The sequence below is a fragment of the Paramacrobiotus metropolitanus genome, unplaced genomic scaffold (assembly GCF_019649055.1).
Source record: "Paramacrobiotus metropolitanus isolate TYO unplaced genomic scaffold, Prichtersi_v1.0 Parri_scaffold0000125, whole genome shotgun sequence".
Lineage (NCBI taxonomy): Eukaryota > Metazoa > Tardigrada > Eutardigrada > Parachela > Macrobiotidae > Paramacrobiotus > Paramacrobiotus metropolitanus.
The window spans coordinates 242,989-262,797 of record NW_026570345.1 but is presented as its reverse complement, the minus strand read 5'-3'; the positions used below and the strand labels follow the sequence as shown (position 1 = coordinate 262,797).

Genomic DNA, 19,809 nt, shown 5'->3' with positions numbered 1-19,809 from the left:
TTTTTCCAGTACTAGAACAGCCACCACGATTACGCCAGCGCATTTCCGTTTGGCTGTCCGTTCGGCCGAAGATGCCTCACGCACATGCAGGAGCGAGATACTGAAAGAGAGAGAGAACCACAACACGCCGATCGTTCACCCGCCACGCGCTCTGATTGGTCGCCGCGATGGGCCGCACGAACGGCTTGTAGCTCCGCCCCCGCCGGCTTCCTGCCTCCGACGACGTCACCGGCTTTTTTCCGTTGGTAGCCCACATAAGCCGGTGCGCACGCGGCATATTTCTCTTCACTTAATATTTTCTGTCCTTTTTCCTGAGTCAATCGCGCCAGATCGGTTTTCCTCCAGTTTGATATAAGCAGCACTGACCCATTACGCTGTGTTATGCGAATACGTTTGACGTCTGGGTGACTTTTTTATTTGCCAAAGAAATTTGCCTGTTGTTGAATTGACGTTGCTGGATATTTTGATAGCCAGGCGTAATTAATGTCGGTAATGGCAGCCATACAACGCAGTGTCGTCGGTTATAAGGAGCATCACGGATCGGGATCAATAGGTAAGCGTGCCGGTAGAACACGGTAACGGCTGATTAAGCGTCGTTTATATACGCTGCTCCAGGTGCTTCTTGTACAAGTTCCGCTTTGCGCAAAAACTGCATATTGCATTCAACAATTGTATGCTTCTTAAAGCTGAGAATATTAAATACGAAAAACTGCGCTACTTATTCCGAAATTATGCAAAGTAAAAGTAGTTTAATGGACGAGTACTAAGAACACGAAAACTATTATTTTACAGTATATGAAACCATTATTACAGTGTACAATTATTCTGTAAAAGCTGACAACGAATATTTTTACCGGACAAAAGTTGCATAAGGCGGCCATTACCAAAACAGTATGGAAAATCTTTTAGTACTTTTTATAACCAATTTAGAGAAAAAAACGTAGCAGAAAGATGTGGTGTGTTCCAGAGCGATCTTATTGTCAAGCCCGAAATTTACATGGTCGATTGAAATTAGAGTGCAATAACAAGTAAAGCTGCAGTGGTAGCCGACGTAAAGTGTGGTCACTATGGAACGGGGTGGCACCCTTGGGAATGTCTGCCAGACTAGCACCGTTGAGCATAAAAATGCTTATTCTGTACAGTTTTTTTAGTACATCCAAACTCTACCTCCAAAAAAATGGTATAAGTAGGCTACTTTGATTTTTGTAAGTAATCGATCGTAGTAGATATTTAACCGTTAAAACTACGTTTCCGACTTCCGTGTACAAATTCGTTATTTTCCAAATACTGCGTTTCCGTCCAATGATCACACGAAAATTAGCTCAATTTCCCGCTTGTTCTGGCGGTTAATATGCCTCACTTAATTCTCTGGACTTCGGTCTGAAGAAAGCGCGCCCAACCCTGTTATTCAGCGGGCCAAATGAGGATTATCGTCCATTAGATAAGCTGGACGCAATAGTTCATGATCACGAACACTACCGGCAGCGCCGCGCTGTGCGTCCAAGCGCGGCTAATCGCGCGATCGTGTACACCCGGCGTATAGCGCGTAAACCACCGCACGCGGAACGCCGGCTACCGTACAGCCCGCTCTCTGTGACTGCCGCAGTCGCGAACGGACGAGGCAACGAACGCCGGTGCGCTGTTGATAAACATGTGTCTGGCATCATAAACAATTGCTGCAACACTTGCTGCACTATGTCCGCATAGTGTTGTTCCGCTCAAAGTTCGGATTCGCTGTATACACTTTGCAAAGATGCTCAATAACAAATTGTTACATAATTAAAATCGCTTCAAATATAGATCTCGTTTATCTGTCACAACGAAGTGCCGGCATTACGGAAAACTTAAAGAGGAACCGACAAGCATACATATTTTTATCTAAAAAGCAAACTAATTTGTGTATAATATATTTCTTAATATAACCGATAACGTACTGAACAATTCTTGATCGTGTAACGTAAAATTTATTTTCAGCTAAATTTCTTGTTTACCAATACGGGTATACAGAAATGGTTCCCTCGATAAACTTCACCTTCTAACTTTTACTTCTTTTTCGTTCGAGTACAGTTTTGAAACAGTGGACCTAGGTCAATCCTCAGTTACGTGCAATGTACCAGAAAGAAAAATAATAAAAATGTTTTAAAAGTTTGATTATGTTTAATTTTAATCATGAAATTAATAATAAATTAAAGCGGATTCTTTAGCGCAGTTATAAAGGATTAGAATTTAACCCGTAGAAAGTCTATTATCCCTGTAAACATAATAGCGTCCGCCGACACATAAACAGTAGCATTTAATCAAGGCGCAGCACTATTTAACATTGATGTAATCACTGGCGGGATCGCCGGTGTCTCTTGTACCGTTCTTGACTAAAGACTAAAGAGTCCCATTGTCCCCGCCGGCACAAACAGATCATCCGGCATGATTGTGCGTTCTGTCTCCCGCGACTCCCCTGCGCGCGGCCGCCCCGCACCGCGCTGCATCCCAATTTAGAACGAACGGCATTATGTAAGGAGGTCAGTACGATTTCAAGGTAAAGATATGATTATATGAGCCGCGGATCGGACGCGCGTTGCTGAAAAGCGCTCTCCTGCGTGCCACTGCCAACGGCGCGCAAAGGGTTCAACGGACAACACAGAGAATATACGCGTGCCGTTAAGAACGTATACTCCGCTTCCCTGATATACACACACACGGCGACCGCCGCGGCTGTTTGACAGGCCAGCGCGCGACAAACAAACACTAACGCTGATTGGCTAATATTGTTTCCGCGTCAGATTGCGTAATCGCGCGGGTATAGCTGCGCGTCCGTTCCCTTCCGCGCTCATACACACACAATGTTGGAGGTTAATTAGGAGAAGACGGGCAGACGCCCTCGGGGAGGCAGGTTGCGTAAGGTTTAATCACGGGCTTTTGCGGGTATTGTTTTCCCAGCGAAGAGAAAGCGCGGGAAATGCAAGAGTCACGCGTGTTCGGTAATGGGAATCCTCCGCGTGTTTTCCTCCATATTAAAATTACAGGAAAGACAGTATTATGCCGAGGTATATTATCATTTATGTATCATCGCTGTTGCATAATTTTACTGGAACTGTTATTAAAGGTTAGGCAAACGATACTTCGATGTACGTTCGCATTATACAACATTTTTAAGACATTTATAAATACACAAAGAATGATGATGCAACGGTAATAAATACCATACATTGCACATTAATCAAAACTCTTCTCTTTATGTTTAATTTTTTTGTTGCTGGCTTCGCTCACTTTTCCTGCTTTTAAGTTTGAACTGTCCTATGTGTGCCGTGTTTTAAGTTGTCTTTTCCTCTTTCATCCAGGAAGCGCGGAAGATGATTCGATGAGCGGATCCGATGGATCCGGATCCCCGGCCGGTAGTATTGTCGACTTCCACGGTCAGCCGGCACAAATACTACTGCAGTACGATACCTCCACCGGTCAGTTCACCGATCCCGGTCTGATTAAACCACAAGTGGTGCGTCGCGAAAAGCGCCCCTTTCCCAACACATTCGATGCATTGAATCATCTCACCAGCTTCGGCGCCGCCGATCCCCTCGCTGAAGGTGAATTGGCGTTGCCCACTCTTGCATGATTCTATAATCTATCGTTTCTTACCTATTCTAAAAATTATAAACGGTTTTGTTCCAGTCATTTCTAAATCGAAAAAATTCTCGGGTTTCTTGTTACTATAAATTATTTTCTTTTTTTATTTGTTTTATTTATTTCCACAATATTCCTTTGCATTTTGTTACTTCAACAATCACAGTAAATTGCCAGCTGAGATATGAATAATTAGTAAACATGTAACGATATGCTTGGAAAAATATCAGTATTTATCTGAAGCAGAACTTTATACGTACATCTTCAAATTAAAATTACAGATATGTGAACCTACTAATCAAATGCCTTGTTTAATTGCCTTTTTTATTTACAGCCAATCCCGTACTGATTCGCGCCATCTCCTCGATGAACTCCAGCGCCAGCTCCACCTCCAGCCGGCGCCAACGGAGCGAGAAGAAGCCAATCCCATCCGAACAGAAAGACGACAAATACTACGAGCGCCGGCGACGGAACAACTACGCAGCCAAAAAATCCCGGGATTTCCGCAAAGCCCGCGAAGACGAGATCGCCATGCGCGCCTGCTACCTGGAGAAGGAGAACGCCGTCCTCAAAGCACAACTGACCACCCTGCGGGACGAAGCGGAAGCGTTAAAAAACATGCTCCTGCAGAAACGCCAGCAGCATGCCCAACACCAGACCGCCACTCTGTCGCGCTACATCGGCCAACTGACACTGCCGGCGCACCTGCAGTGAAAGCGGCCCCCGGCGGGCGGTCGCGCTAGAGATATCCAGAGAGTATTTTATTTGTGGCGCCGCGCGGTGGTTTTTTTGGTTTTCTTTTTTTTTGTTCCACACTCCACGTACGTGCTTGTCGTGTATATTGCGTCTGTACTTGTATACATGTGTTGACCTTTCTTGCTGCTCCTGCGTTGCGGAGGATGAAGGCCGGATTGATAATGGAGAGGTTGTGTTTGCTCCCCTGTTTATACTTGCTGCTTCCGTTGGCGGTCTGCTCTGTCCAGAGGCTTTTATTTACGATTTGTTATGGTTTTTTGTCCATGGCGGGCATTTTTTTCGGGAATTATTCTGTATATACATTCGCACTATATCATATGTACCGCATATAGCTATTTATATCAATAAAAACCAATGAAATAGTTGTTTGTGGAGAAATGTTTGGTTAGCGGTACCAGCATGACAAATTTGTTAAAATGAACGGCAAAAACTATTAACAAAAAATTTAAGAAGTTCTAGAAACCTAAAAATTCGGTAAAAAATAAAAAAATACAGTATTAATACTGTATTCCTGTTACCAAAATTTTACGGATACACTTGTATGAAAGTTATTGACACCTTTCACCTGGCTGCAGTCCACCCAGAACAAATTAAGCAGTACATAAGGTACAATACAAAAGTACGTTAAGAAATCGAAAACAATATGAAAAATGTGGGAAAATAAGACCAGGTACAACTTAGTAATTTGCTGTTTAGTTCTAAATAATTTTTGTTTATTGTTGCTATACGTAAAGAGTACATATGGTACTTGTATTGTACTTATTTAACATTTAATCCATTTCCATCATACGCGCAGTTGTGCTGGTAAATTGATTACACGGAAATCTGCAAATTAATTAAAAGAAGAGAAACTCAGTGAGACAGAAAAAGTAAAACAGCTCATGATCAATTATGGGCAACCTTGATTAGCACACAGCGTACTAACCGGCATTTACGGTCTGTTTGAGCGGACGTTCTTTCCCACCATTGCCGTGCGTGTGAGTGATACATTTACCCACTTAACCTTGACGGTGTACATGCATCGTACACATCATGGCTTTGTACATCGGCGCATCATCGCAAACAACGTTCAAGTACAACCACAATTAATTGACTAATTTTCTAATAAGAAAGTATAATACTGGGTAACCCAATTAAAAAGCAAATTGAAATAGAGCATTATTTAAATCCTTACAACAACAAACTATCAATTAGTTGAACCACATCTCTCCTTGGTTTTTGATAAAACTTCTTATTCTGGGTATTTACGCCTGGGATTATCACCATGAAACTGCGGAGTATTATTAACATCGCCCTATCCGGTATCCTCCTATCGGCATCCGTATGGAGTATTATTCCGGATCTGAACAACCTCCGTAACCTTCTAGCCGCCCGGAATCCCATCGCTCCGCCAGCGGATGGGAATACTTCGGCCGTGGACGCCTGGTTGGAGAAAGTCCGCGATGGGAAGCTGAACGATAGCGAGTGGATGGAGCGAGTGCAGGAGTTGCGGGCCGGGATGAACCCCATGTTGATCAATAACTCCCTGGCGCGGTTGGTGCAGCTGGGGCGGGCGATGAATCTCACGGACGGTCTGCCGCTGAACGCCAGCTTCAGTGAGCTCGCCAGTATGGTGTTCAACCGCACGGCCAGGGATTACGGCGGCGGAGGCGGGTATGGCGGTGGATGGGGATGGGGGTGGGGCCATGTAAGTACACGTATAATTTAATAACATTTTTTTATTTGTTCAGTTTTGTTGGCATGATTGAATTATGTCTAATTTTTTTAGTAAGCTAAATAAATCTTCCCCGTTAATAATTTTCGTTACTCGTTAGTAAAACTTTAATTTGTTGGTAAAGCTTTTCTTAATTAATAGTAAATGTGTTTGCGATCTATTTATGTTTAAATGTTTAGGTATTTAATTATTTAAATTATTTTACTATAAGGAAAAATTAATTAAAACTCCCGTTGAATGAGGACTTTTCCAGAGAATATTCATTGCTGTAAACCAGTTTTATTTAGTATCGTGAATTGTGTACTCTATCATAAAAAATTATCAAGAAAGCCAAATTATACTTTACTAATAAAAACGCTACCTTTGCAGCAAGACAACAGCTGGCTAGCGCTGCTGGCCCTGCGCAACCGGCACCACCACTGGTGGCCGCAGCAGCAGCAGAACAATCAAGCCAGCACCGCTGAACTGGGTCTGATGACGCTGCTGGGTCTGGCACTGATCAGCCGGTTCCCCACGCAAGGTTAAACCTATCCCGCAAATCACTATCCCGGATGGAACATCAACAAATTGGTATATCCGCTGTGCGGAAGTTGTGCCAAAGAGACCTCGCATATACCGGTATATATGCGGCAGTATAAGCCTGGCTGTCTTCGCTTATAAATCAATCATTCTCGCCGGTTATGTTGATCTTATGATGACAGCTTTTTTCGAGTTAACTATTATACAGGAAATTATAGCAATTAATTTGTCATTGGAAAGAAAATTTAGAGTAATTTTGAATAACTACTGGTCACTGGACCCATCAGCAGATCTAGAGTGGTCACGGAAGCCGTCTGCTGTCAGCGGCATTAGTTGCGGAAGTATGTACAAGTGATGTATTACGAATGTAAAGGTTACAGGACAATAGATTCACCGCCGCCTGACAATACTTGTCACTTAATAGACATAGGGGAGTGTGTGTACACACGTACATAGTTAAATGCGCATGTACATGACCAAGTTACATGTCATAAACCATTTGACCATAACGCCGAAAACATGCACCTTTACGTGCAATCCATTCAACAATATACCGGACGCAAGCGGTAATTTTATTAGAATTGTAAAAAAGAAATATTTTTCTATGTTTGCTGTTCCATATTAAAATATTTTTCTATGCTTGCTGTTCCTCTGGGTTATGCATAACGCAATTGAAACTGAATGCACTCGTACTTAGTTTTGCTGTTTCTGTGAGATAGAATCATGGATTATTGCGCTGTTTGTACTTTGTCTGCGCTTTGCTTGCACACCGCGCAACTGTTTTTCAACTTGGCATTGATCAACAGGTCAAGCGCAAAAAGTTAATAACATAGTTAATAGTTACATTATGCAGTCACAAAAGTGAAACAAATTTTCACGTTTCGCTCGAAACTAAATTAAGTTTTCAAGCATTACATTAATAAAAAAGCACGAAAAGTTGCGCCTTGCCAGCCGGCATATTAAGCATCAAAAGATTGGAATAACTTTTTTACCCTGCAGGCCTGCACAACTCAAGAAAGGTTATTGGGGTTAATATTATGACTTATTTATCGACTGCGTTAGCTGTAATTTTAATACTTCGGCAAGATGAACACAAACATGACGCAAAGCGACAAAAACGACCAAAATTATCCTTCTATCAGCGGTATTCCCAGAATAATTTGCCGCATTAAATCATTCTAGAACAGTGTCGTGCGCGCAACGTTACCGGAAACTGCTGTATGATGAACCTGTTGTGCACTGCCGCCCAAACATTTCCTTAAAACTTGATACAAATAGCACCGTTTTGCCTTTAAAAATATCGTTTCTTGGCGCTGCATGCCTTGTGCTGATAAGAGTTTATTGTGTGTATTCTTTACGTAGAGATGAACCGCTACAATACTACAACCGTATCGCCACCGTAGATCATAAACGCCGATTCATTCTGATAAGGCCGGGCATAAAAATCTAGCGTAGTGCGTAACTTCTTCCTTAACGATTCATCACAGCCTGGCATTTACAAGAAACTCCGCAATCGGATAACTCATTCACTAAAATCAACAATAAAACCGTTTCACAGCTATTGACAATGAAATCCGGAAGCTAGTAGTCTCTGTATTTAAAGGTCCGTATCAGCCGCTCGACAAATCAGTTCCACACTTTACATTTTTCTGCAACAGTTAATTGACGCTGCCTGATCAGTTGATTCGCTCTTTGCTTCGTGCAACAAGTTTCTTCTAAATTTCAACCATTTTTATTCACTACTCACAATGCAGAATTTAGTAGTTCTGGTCCTGATGATGACCTTTGGTTGCCTACAAGGTTTGTGCAAGTTTTAGAATTAGAGCGCAGTCGCATTTTATTTTATACAGAGATTTTCGATTAGGTCAAACCGTGGTGGATACGTCCGTTGCGTCGGTGCAAAAAGCCATTCTGGATCAGCACAACAACGCCCGCCGCGAGAAACCCTCCACTGGTATGCTGAAGTTGTCGTGGGATGCGGAGACTGCGGACCGCGCCCAGGCATGGGCCAATAAGTGCAACTATGCGCATCCTGTGCAGGGCTCTTCCGATTACAACACCTACATGAAGACGTCCAGTAAGTCTGTAGACAGACCTCATAAAGTCATAATGTAATAGTAAGTGAGCAAGCAGTAAGGAAACATTCCAACATCCAGATTTTTCTGTAAATTATTTAGCACATAAAGCGTACATATTACATATTTCTAACCTTGTAGGAATTCGGAAATAAAATTTAATGTTATTTAGATATACGTTGTACGTCAATATACGGTTCGGCTTTTACGACTTTTTCGTTCTCTTTTACTAATGGAGACGTGTGCAAAATCAATTTATAAAGGATTGAACGTAATAAATTTTTTATTTGTTTTATCTTAGATTGGATGGGTAAAAATGTCCCAATAAAAACAATAAAATATTTTTGCAATCTGCTTCAGTACAATCATTACGATGCTGTGTTTTACAGAGTATACACTGGGTCAGAATATCGCCAAAAGCAGCAATGTCATGTCATGGAGCGGCATCATCAATCTGTGGTACAATGAGATTAACAGCTTCACACTGGGTCAGAGCACCACCGCCACAGTCGGCCATTACACCCAGGTACGGGATTCTTATCACCATAAGTACAGTATTGTAAAAGTACGCTGGTACTCAAGATCTGGAGCAAAATCTGGAGGCGCTCAAAATTCCTTGAAAGATTTTCAAGGCCACGGTAATGATAAAGATGTTTTTCCATTGTAGATTATGTGGAATACCACATTTTTCCTCGGATGTGGATACAAAAACTGCGGAAGTTTCCACTTTTACGTTTGCGACTACGCTCCAGCGTACGTACTATATCCCTCATCTCTGCGGCTTAATTACGCCACAACGTTTGCTAACTAATTATAAGTTTCAACGATTTTGCAGAGGTAACGTTGTTCCGCGCCAGTACAGCCCGTACGAAGCCGGTAAAGCCTGTGCCAAATGCCCAACCGCCTGCGATAACGGATTATGCAGTAAGTTATAGAAACAAAAAGTTAATTCATAATGTTCCTTAACCTTTTTTGTTCCGCTACATGATCTTTTTTGGCTGCTGCATCGTTCAGTATTTCATTTCGGCAGTAGCCGCTAATCTTTCATTGTCAGTAATGTTATTTTATTTAATATTTTCATGTTACAATTTTTATTTTATAGATTTTGTTTTACTAATTAATAATGTTATTTAACAGTGATGGTTTATTTTATCGAAGTAATTTTTTAACCGTGGTAGCGGTTGCATTTGTTATAAATCAATAAAAATTAATGAAATGGTAAAACCATTTCTTGGAAAAATTGGTCTGTTATTGATTAATGCTTTTATCGCAGCCAACCCTTGTACCTACACCAATCAGTACTGCAACTGTGAACGGACCTGCCAGGGCAGCAACGCCCTCTTCCCCAAAGGATGCGCCAACGCCGCATCGTTTTTGCAGAGCTTTAAGCAGTACTGCGCTGCCACATGCAACTGTTTCGGCACGAAGCTCTACGACTAATTGTACAATGGTTTACCGTTTTGCTGTGCATTCACTGCAGATCTGCCCAAACTAAATGTGCGGTCGATTACGGAGTACGGTTTAGTTTGCAACTATAGTCAAATTTTGTTTTTGAGTGAGACGTGAGTGTGTTATTTTCTGATAGTTATATCTATTGCAATGTACAGGCTTATTATGGATTCTTGTTAGTATCTGATACCTCTGGCTGTATACAGTATTTATTTTCAGTGACCTCCCCGGCAATAAAATCCTCTAATTGCCATAAAGCGGTTGTCGCGATTCGTTATAAAAAGTTGCATTCTACTATGCATGATCCCGGTTATTAAGTTTGCCTTTGAAATATACAAATCAGTTTTTGATAGTAAGGTTGGCATTATTATTTAACTCAAAATAAAAAAAAATGTAGCAGGCCGCATACTGCTAAACGGTTTTCTGGTTAGTTTCAAAATACTTCGATGTAAAATTGCGCTAAGAGGCAATATTTTAACGATACAATTTAGCGACTGATTTTGTTAGTGTGATTGTCTAACTTGTGTTATAAACTTATAATACGCTTTGCGTTTCTTAGAAAAGTTAATCGTTGTGTAAAATGACGGAGACGTTTCTATTCAGCAACCTCAAGTACAAGTAGTTATTTATTTTCGGTCGAAAAGAAAAACCTGTAACCCAAGTAACTTTAAATTAATTAAAATGCTTATATTCTAGGCATAGACGAAATCCACGTTTTAAGTTGCTGGAACTGGAAATTCATTGCGAAAACTGCGGGACTACAACCTGCTAGACCCGGTCGCATGAGCGCCAAGATCGATCCGGGCTAATAACAGCCGGTTTTCCATGCACGATGGATGGTTTTTCATGTAGCTGTAGGATAGATCAATTAAAATTTACAAGAGACCGGATGTTATCACTCTTGCCGCGTTATTATGCCATTGACCACCTATATGGATACAACAACCGCTTAGGTTGAATCCACGTCACTAATTTTAAATGCCGGAACGGCGGAGAATTATTCGAAACAGGTAACTTTATGTACGCATGGCTTTTACTGGCCGTGGTAGGCGTGACACAACCTTATCTAACGGCCTGAGTCCTGTTCGACTTACGGACCGTGGGAAGACGGCACCAAGACGCGCGTCGGTATTGGGAAAAAGGCCGCTGCAAACGGACAAAAACGTTTGAAGACGTTCTGGCGACAGACGCACCATCTGTATATATGTAATAAAAACGCTGTCTGACCAAGATAAACTGCAATCCTCCACTGATTAATTCCCTCTGCCTCTGCTACAACAATCTTATTTCAAGTTTTAAGTTCAACTGAACATTTATTCTGTTACTAGTTCGAACTCGTGCCCTTTATTTAGTTATTCCACTTACGTCAGCTGACACGTCGAACATTGCATACCTCTATGGATTTATGACCCTTGAGAATCAACAAACATTAAGCGAAAAATTTAGATTTTGAGCCATTTTTGGTTACAATGTTCGTGGGAAACAATGAAAGCGCAGTCGTCAAGAAAAACAGTAGTGCTAAATCGGGCTATAATCAAGGCGAAGTCAGGTGGACCAGCATGATCCTTGGATGCATGCAGCCTATACGGTCAGCCATTTAGTACAACAGGGTTCCCTTGCAGTTGCACGTCGCTTGACAGTACTGCTTGTAGTCGGCTAGGTAGTCCGGTGCATTGTCGCATCCGTCGGGGAAGAGCGCATCGTAGTCCCCGTCTGGTTTGTCGCAGTTGCTGTATTCGTTCGTGTATGGGCACGGATTGGCTATAACAATTTAACCGATGCAATAGAGAAAAGTGATATTTTGTACAACCAAGAAATTGGCTTACTGCAGAGGTTGCTGGTGCAGGCTGTCGGGCATTTAGCGCAGGGTGTGCCGGCTTCGTACGGATTGTACTGGTTAGGCACAACGTTACCACTGAAAGGTCACAATGTTAATATATTAATAATAGTACCATTAACTCGCGTTACGAGATAAAAATTGATACGCTCTTATCTACCGTAGAGGTAGCCAGAAAACTGCGAAACTGCTTAAGGTAAGGAAGGCTGATACTCACGCTGGAGCATAATCGCATGCATAAAAATTGAAAGATCCACAATTTTTGTATCCACATCCCAGAAGAAACGTTGTGTTCCACACAATCTGTAGGATGAAATTACTCAGTTCATCAGTCTTTGAGTTCATCAAACAACATGAGCGCATCTTACCTGTGTGTAATGACCGACCATGGCGCTGGTGCTCTGACCCAATGTAAAACTGTTAACCTCGTTGTACCACAGGTTAACAATATCGCTCCAGCTAAGGACGTTGCTGCTCTTGGCGATATTCTGACCAAGAGAATATTCTAAGAAAAAAACAACAATATTAAGAAAGACTGCAATTTCTACTGCGTTAATAATCAAGTAAACGCGATGTTTTTAAACTTGTTTTTCGACTGACGCAATAGTAATAATTATAATGATGTACAAAGTAATCTTGGAACGATTTCACATAATACGTCATTGTAACGTTTTAAGTAAATCTGGTGGGCATTTCCCGAAACATTTCTTGTAGAAGCAAAGCAAATATTTTGGATCGTACTCATCAGATTTTTTTAACTCTTTTAATATTGAAGAAGCTAAAATCTGATTGTATCAGCTTATCGCGAATGTATGGAAGTTCACAAGAAAAGGTGCTGCTTTCCAGTATATTGATTACTTGAGTTGTAAAGCCATATCATTAATCTAGTTTTGGACCCTTACTGGATGTCTTCATGTATGTGTCATAATCAGAAGTTCCATACTGAGGATGCGCATAATTGCATTTGTTCACCCATTGCTGTGCACGGTCCGCGGTTTCCGCATCCCATGATATCTGGAACATAGCGGTTGACGGTTTTTGACGGCGGAGGTTGTTGTGCTGGCTCACAATGGCCTGCTGCACCGAGCTAATGGAGGTATCCACCACCTGGCCTATAGAACATTCTGATTAAATAATGGCACCACAGATAGGTCACAAAAATATACCTTGCACATAGCCAAGAGCCAGGATAAAGGTCACGCTAAGCAGCTTCATTTTAAAACAGTAATATGGAAATACGATCAGTCATCCGACAAACCGCAGACTATCCTTATTGCTGCAACTGCTTCGCTTATAAACGTTGCGGAAACTGCTATCAAAGAGTTCACTGCCGTCTTGCGCACGACATTTCGTTTTACGACCAAAGATAACGCATCAGCCATTTCACTCGGCTTTCAACTGGCTGTGCACTATAGCCGCAAACCCTCTTGCCAACAGCATTAAAGTTTTAATGCCGTAAAGCTGCCTGGATTCAAAGATTTGCTTTCATGTTCCTCTCTAGGATACAAGAAAAGCGGTCCGGAAATCGTAAAGCGGTGTTTATTTGCGACAAACTGTTTATGGATTCCTCGCAATCCATTACTGGTAATGGCATCCGGGAATCGTTTGGTCTGTTAAAAACTAGCAGTTCTACGAATAAATCATCAAATGCCATTTTTGCTACGTCCGAAGGTGTGGTTGCAGTTTACATAGACTTTCGGTTGCAATTTCAAAAAGAAAATGCTATATTTGCCAGAATTAATTTAAAAAAGTGGTTGGATAAGTTTACGGTATATGCATGGCACGATGACTTCTTTCACTCAACTGCATAATAAAAATTGAATCTGTGGCAATTGATACCGAGCTAGTTTGCAGGCATTCACGTAACATTGTTCACGATGCAACAGATATGATCCAAGCTGACCAGTGCCCATCGGCAAGAACTATTTGCTTGCTTAAGAAATAACTCTACTGAAGGAAAAGTCTGCAAAATTTTTAGAACGGTAGTGTTAGAATTTTATTGCGTTTAGGCGGTTTTATGCAAGTTATTGTACTGCTCCGATTGAACCAAAAGAAACAGAACATAATAAAGAACGAAGTTTATTTTGATGTGGTTATGGTAGTAACGTCTGAACATGGTACAAAAGTAGTAAATGCTTGAAACAGGAAAACGTGACAGTCTTTGGCTTAAAGGGAAAACTCAATCTTTGACACCCTCAGCCGGGATTTACAAGCACCGACTTTTGTCGTTGGTGTTTAAGGATTGAAATGTCAGAAGTAGAAAAGGCTTAATACTGCACACTGGCTCCGGCGACGTCAGAGCGCAGGGTGCTGAAAAGCTTTAAGTTTCACCTATTGTTTGTACATCATTTGTACTTCCACAGCGTGGTTGTAGCTCATCCCACCGCGTTGACCAATCGGCGTATTCTGCCATGGCGCCTTGGGTCTGATTGTCCAGTTACCTTTGTCAATCGCAAAAGCCTTGTCATCGTAGTGCATGATTGAGTCGAAGTCGTACTCCGTGCCGGAAGGTGATTAGGTTGGCTCCGTATTTGTTGAAATTTTATGTTTTTTATCTGCAGACAGAACATCTGTCAACGCATGCATCAAAAACGATTTCATCGTCTAACAGTGCACTGCAGAGCAAAGTTTTGTGGGCAGTATAAAATGTGCATTGCAGAGCACTTAATTACTAAAGGAGATCACAAGAGGACAAAAAACTCATTCTTGCTTTTTCGCCGAAGATATTGCAAGACCGATTCAATGAAAGGTCAACAAGGAAATAATTTTATTGTGACGAGCACTTTTTTTCTGCTGTAGGCTGTTGTTGCGAACTTGCGATAGCGTTCTGTAGTAAAATTTAGTAGAAGCTCAATTCTCGTGTTGAAGCGAGCAGCGTTCTATCGAATTTTTGTTGTATGTTCTTAAAGCTCATCCGAGACAAACTGGCAACTTAAGTTGCTGAACTACAAGGAATGTATGCCGCTGTAATTCTTTTCAAAATTAATCACCGTCAGGAAGTATAAACTGAGCGCCAAAATTTTGGAAATGTTTTAAAAAATAAAACAAAACGGTTGATACTCGGTATGGTGCTTAACAGATCTCCATATTACTCAAACAGCTTTTGAAGATTTTCTGTTAATCGACTTGGAATCACTGGTTAACGTTTAAGCGTTCTGAAATCTAACCAGGGCACATTTTCCGGGTCTAAATTCAAAAATTCTGATATTTTGAAGAAAGCTAGAATAATAGCCATTCAGGTATTGCAAAAACAACTTCAATGGCGGAGATGTATTTACATATATCGTGAGCCACTTACCCGGCGCCTTTGATGATGTCAATGTAATCTGGCTGGGATTCTCTTCGAACAAACCCTATGACGCCGGTCAATTCTATCCACCACATTGCCGTGTAAATGTCGATTGTTTGTGACATAGTGAAAGTATCTGAGATATTGTAATAAATTATTCCGCCGGGTCAGAGCTTGTTAAACATAACCGCTTTTCCTGGATTGTTCAACTTGATTTCCTGTTAATTACCACTTATTAACATCACAGGGACTACACAGTGACTTAATTATATGAAAGAGCAGAGTGCCTTAAAATTTCTCCGGAAAGTAATTTGCCTAGATACCCACCAACCACTACCCTAGGATGTTGATTACTTTGGTGTACATGAATTTTCCTGTACATAAAAGGGATCTACGTAAATTAAATTTTACCTAATGTGCTCCGATGTATGGCGACTGGCATAACCTTGGTCGCTCACGTGAGTAAAGCGTAGCAACGACTGTTGGTTTTTGCCCACTTGTCCAGTACGAGAACTGGAAGAGGTCATATAACCCTCGCAGTTGGCTGCCGGCAAACTTGAGGTAAAGTTGTACTTTTTGAATGAATAACGTGTAAACATACCAGATCTGCCAGAGTGTCACCTGGTTCGATGACACCCAAAATATCTCCTTCGAATAGAAGCGGCTCATCTTTGCTATCCAAATCTGACATGGCCCGTAACAGGTTTAACCCTGGAGGAGACGACGAATTATCTTCTGGATAAATGGGACTGTGGGTTCCGTTGTTGCCAACAGGTGCACTAAGGCAGTTGCACATTACGGTAAAGAAAATAAAACAGCCATAGACAGCCATGTTGGCTAAAATAAACTGCACAGTAATTAATCACGTCGTTACTCTATAGCAAACTGGGCAAGTGAAGACACATTCCCATAATTCGCTGTTTAAATAGTGCTTTTAGAAGGCCCGCAGCCCGAACACCACTAATTTTAGAACAGCTCACAAATTAAATGTTATCTATTCGACCTGTACATCCTGAATTCCTTCCGAGTGGCTCCTACCTAGCAAAGAATGCGATAGTGGTTATGGTTGAGTCAACAGGGCGTGTTGTCTTGACTTCCTTCCGGTTGCAATTTGGTGAAGAATGTGGTAATAGCAAATACTACCATTGTGTACTGTACTGCACGGTATATTGTTTTTAGTCCTTGAGGAACATCCGCAGATACCAAGATTTGGTCATTAATTGTTTACCGTTCCGGTCCGTTCGTAGTAAAGGCGCACAGGAGCCAGGAGAAACCGACTGCTTTCCACAATAATGAAAGCAAATTCAAATGAGAAAAATAAGTTGTGACTGTACATAATTCTCATATTCGCCCAGCTAGAGAGCGATTACCGAGCGCCAACGCTTGGACGCAAGCTTAAGCAAATATAACTATTGCTGATTTGGTTGTGCGTTTGCGCTCATAGCTATAATGTAGTCGAAACAAGTTGCAGCGCTTTTGTTATGTACTTTTGCGCTAAAATTAACGATATAAACAATTAAAAGACGTTCTACTTTCATGGTAGTGTATTAAATGTACTGAATAACCACTGAATGATTCTGAATATCACGAACGCGCTACTGAACTAAGATGTAATATACTCGAGTTCATCGAGGAGGATTTAGGGATGCATCATGCATGTCTACTTTTCACCTTTTGCATATGACAGAGCACAGATAGGGTACCGGTAGACTGCATTCAGTACTTCTTATTCTGACGTTGGTTTCGTATAATTTATCTCACCAGGGCACATAGGGGTCCTCCAAATTCAGAAAAATCTCATCTTTTGTAAAAAGGTAGTATACTACCCAAGTATGCTTAAAAAAATATTTTCAGCTGCTGTAATTCAGATAGGCGTGGCCAGCACAAATTAAAACAGTACGCAATACCGCATACGTACTATGTTATTACAATGCACAGCACAGGCTTTATGCATACTTCGAAGTACTAGTATCAGTCATTGCAGGCCATTAGCATGGACTCGGGCGGCTGCTTAGCACCGAGGTAAGTGAACGCGGTGGTCCCTTCCACCGTTGTCAAACTTCAAAATTTGTCTATTTCTGGATTGGTGTATTTAATTATTACAAGAAAGTTTTCGCATTTTGTCACGTCTTGGCACAGATGTTTATTGTGCCACTCTGGCCGGATAGATACTGAATAATGAAATACTCGTAGTTCCACATAAAATGCATCCTCTACAGGTCAACACAGCCATGCGGGTTGCTACGCGCTAATATGGCGCGTAGCCACTACACTACACATTTTGTCCCATACTGTAGTAATAACACATGATAGATAATAGCACATTTTTGAATGTCGGCAATTTGAAAGCGATAACAGGGACGACCGCACGCGGGTTTCACTTGCCTCGGTGCTGTGCAGCTGCCCGAGTCCATGCGAATGGTCTTGCAGTGACTGCTATGTAGTGCTTGTATGAATAAAGCCTGCGCTGTGCATTGATGATTGAAATAACATAGGTAGTACGTATGCGGTATTGCGTACTCTTTTAATTTGCGCTGGCCACGCGTATCCGAATTACAGCAGCTGAAAATATTTTTTAAGCATACTTGGGTAGTATACTATCTTTTTTCAAACGATGAGATTTTTCTGAATTTGGAGGACCCCTATGTGCCCTGGTCAGAGCGAAAAAACACATTGCTGGCTTACGGTGTAAAATAAAAAAATTTACTTCCGGATCCAGGTTTAATTGTATATGTTACTGCAGTTGCCATCAGCAATTAACCATGTACAGAGACAACGCCACATGGGGCCGATTCACTTGTTCAGAATGTAAAATAAGAGTGACCTTTTGTTGAGAAATGCCGAAGTACTCTCTTGTGAACATCTGTACAGTAGTTGTACAGTAATTTTAACTCCCTTTGGGCGAAGAAGAAACTGGCCCTGAAGCCTAGTACCCGTGAAATGTAGCTTCGAAGTTTTGATATGCTGCTTTGCTGAAGCTTTCTAAAGTTCTCTATATATAACCGATACGCTTTACATGCTACACCTGGGGCCGGTAAATAACCAGTTGTCCGAAATGTGTAGTAAGAGTGATCAGTTATTGAGAAAAACAGGAGTATACAGTTACGCTTGAAAATCAATTACAAAGTTTAAACTTTAAGCTTAAATCTCCAACTGTGGTACGATTATACGTATTTGTCATCACCAGACGAAAGCATTCGAATCTGTGGCTTTCCTGACCCATAGGAAATCGACAGTAGCCCAGTAATACACATTTTGCTGTGATTTGAATTAGCTCTCGTATCTCAACACTATGGAGGAAAGTAATATTTAAGCAGTGTGACTGTGGTGCGCCCGAAAAATACGTAAGTTAGACAAATACATATTTAGCAAAGCGATCGCGTGCCAGAAACTTTCTGGAACTCTTAGATTAAATATAGCGTCTGACCGCGTATGTGATCATTTTATTTCAATTGGACAGTTAAAGTCTATAATGTTGCGACAGGAGAACAAGCTGGCCAATCCTGGAAAAGCGGTTGCGTTCAACCAGCTCTGGCCTGGAGGCAGAGTTTATTACCAGATTTCGGGTGCTTTTAGTTACTCGCAAGAAAACGACATTCTGCGTGCAATGTCTGATATTTCAACAAAAACCGACCTTAGTCGTTTTTATGAGCGGGAAACTCAGGCGGATTATATTGACATCATCAAAGGCACTGGGTAGGTGGCACGTTTTTCCTTCTCGGCTTCTCCTTAAGGGAAATGGCCCGGTACATAGCGTCAAAATAGGATACACTACGCTAAAACTTTCGGTTGCGCGCTCTCCGAATCACTATTTTGCAATACTTTATGTCATTCTAAAGCTAAATGATTTGTATACATTGTTCTGAAAAACGTTTGCGCGCGCAACATCCGGTTGCCGAGATATGGTGTATTAAAATGGGCGAAAAGTTTAAATGCATTGTTGTGTACCAAAAGTCTGGTTATTATCCGATCTTCTTGAAACTTTTGCTGTAAACGGTACATGGCTATAAAGTCGAAAGTGAACCAATTTCAGCTTCATAGATAGCACTTTCCCATAATTTTAAAATGAATTTTAAAATTTTTGAAATTCATTTTAAAATCGGAAAAAAATGCTATGGATCTGATATTGGTTCACTTTCAACTTCATGGCCATGTGCCTTTTACAGCAAAAGTTTCAAGAAGATCGGATAATAACCAGACTTTTGGTACACAACAATGCATTTAAACTTTTCGCCCATTTTAAAACACCATATCTCAGGAACCGGATGTTGCGCGCGCAAACGGTTTTCAGAACAATGTATACAAATTATTTAGCTTTCGAATGACATAAAGTATTACAAAATAATGATTCGGAGTGCGCGCAGGAGAAAGTTTTAGTGTATGTATCCCATTTTGACACCATGTACCGGGCCATTTTCCTTAACCTTTGATTACCGTTTACCAACAGACTCAGAAAAGTATCTGCACAAGCCTATCCAGAGATTTATTTATATCCGACATGAGCATAGGTGATTATTAAGTGCAACCGATATACAGTAAATGGAAAGTAAAATTG

The 19,809-nt window shown here is 41.3% G+C and overlaps 3 protein-coding genes across 3 annotated transcripts; 2 read left to right on the top strand and 1 right to left on the bottom strand.

The window, feature by feature from the left end:
• The first annotated feature begins 277 nt into the window (after nt 1-277).
• On the top strand, nt 278-4,733 carry LOC129598573 (nuclear factor interleukin-3-regulated protein-like). The gene is made up of 3 exons (XM_055496548.1): nt 278-553; nt 3,336-3,578; nt 3,950-4,733. The coding sequence occupies exons 1-3, from the start codon at nt 484-486 to the stop codon at nt 4,327-4,329; spliced, it is 693 nt and encodes a 230-aa protein (XP_055352523.1). The 5' UTR covers nt 278-483; the 3' UTR covers nt 4,330-4,733.
• Nucleotides 4,734-8,225: 3,492 nt separating this feature from the next.
• LOC129598587 (cysteine-rich venom protein pseudechetoxin-like) lies at nt 8,226-10,379 on the top strand. Its single transcript, XM_055496565.1, has 6 exons — nt 8,226-8,404; nt 8,469-8,681; nt 9,069-9,205; nt 9,347-9,432; nt 9,515-9,603; nt 9,953-10,379. The coding sequence occupies exons 1-6, from the start codon at nt 8,353-8,355 to the stop codon at nt 10,117-10,119; spliced, it is 744 nt and encodes a 247-aa protein (XP_055352540.1). The 5' UTR covers nt 8,226-8,352; the 3' UTR covers nt 10,120-10,379.
• A 1,077-nt stretch (nt 10,380-11,456) lies between these two features.
• Nucleotides 11,457-13,238, bottom strand: LOC129598585 (cysteine-rich venom protein pseudechetoxin-like). The gene is made up of 6 exons (XM_055496562.1): nt 13,132-13,238; nt 12,868-13,077; nt 12,334-12,470; nt 12,183-12,268; nt 11,955-12,043; nt 11,457-11,889 (listed from the first exon to the last, which is right to left on the bottom strand). The coding sequence occupies exons 1-6, from the start codon at nt 13,178-13,180 to the stop codon at nt 11,726-11,728; spliced, it is 735 nt and encodes a 244-aa protein (XP_055352537.1). The 5' UTR covers nt 13,181-13,238; the 3' UTR covers nt 11,457-11,725.
• Nucleotides 13,239-19,809: the final 6,571 nt, after the last annotated feature.

Bases quoted from the DNA above. Each gene is read 5' to 3' on its own strand.
- LOC129598573 (XM_055496548.1), top strand. From the start codon at position 484: ATGTCGGTAATGGCAGCCATACAACGCAGTGTCGTCGGTTATAAGGAG. The intron at 554-3,335 runs GTAAGCGTGCCG...TCTTTCATCCAG, and splicing joins TCACGGATCGGGATCAATAG to GAAGCGCGGAAGATGATTCG. The intron at 3,579-3,949 runs GTGAATTGGCGT...TTTTATTTACAG, and splicing joins CGCCGATCCCCTCGCTGAAG to CCAATCCCGTACTGATTCGC.
- LOC129598587 (XM_055496565.1), top strand. From the start codon at position 8,353: ATGCAGAATTTAGTAGTTCTGGTCCTGATGATGACCTTTGGTTGCCTA. The intron at 8,405-8,468 runs GTTTGTGCAAGT...ATTTTCGATTAG, and splicing joins GACCTTTGGTTGCCTACAAG to GTCAAACCGTGGTGGATACG. The intron at 9,206-9,346 runs GTACGGGATTCT...TTTCCATTGTAG, and splicing joins CAGTCGGCCATTACACCCAG to ATTATGTGGAATACCACATT.
- LOC129598585 (XM_055496562.1), bottom strand. From the start codon at position 13,180: ATGAAGCTGCTTAGCGTGACCTTTATCCTGGCTCTTGGCTATGTGCAA. The intron at 12,471-12,867 runs GTAAGGGTCCAA...TTTTTTTCTTAG, and splicing joins CACATACATGAAGACATCCA to AATATTCTCTTGGTCAGAAT. The intron at 12,044-12,182 runs GTGAGTATCAGC...GTGACCTTTCAG, and splicing joins GCATGCGATTATGCTCCAGC to TGGTAACGTTGTGCCTAACC.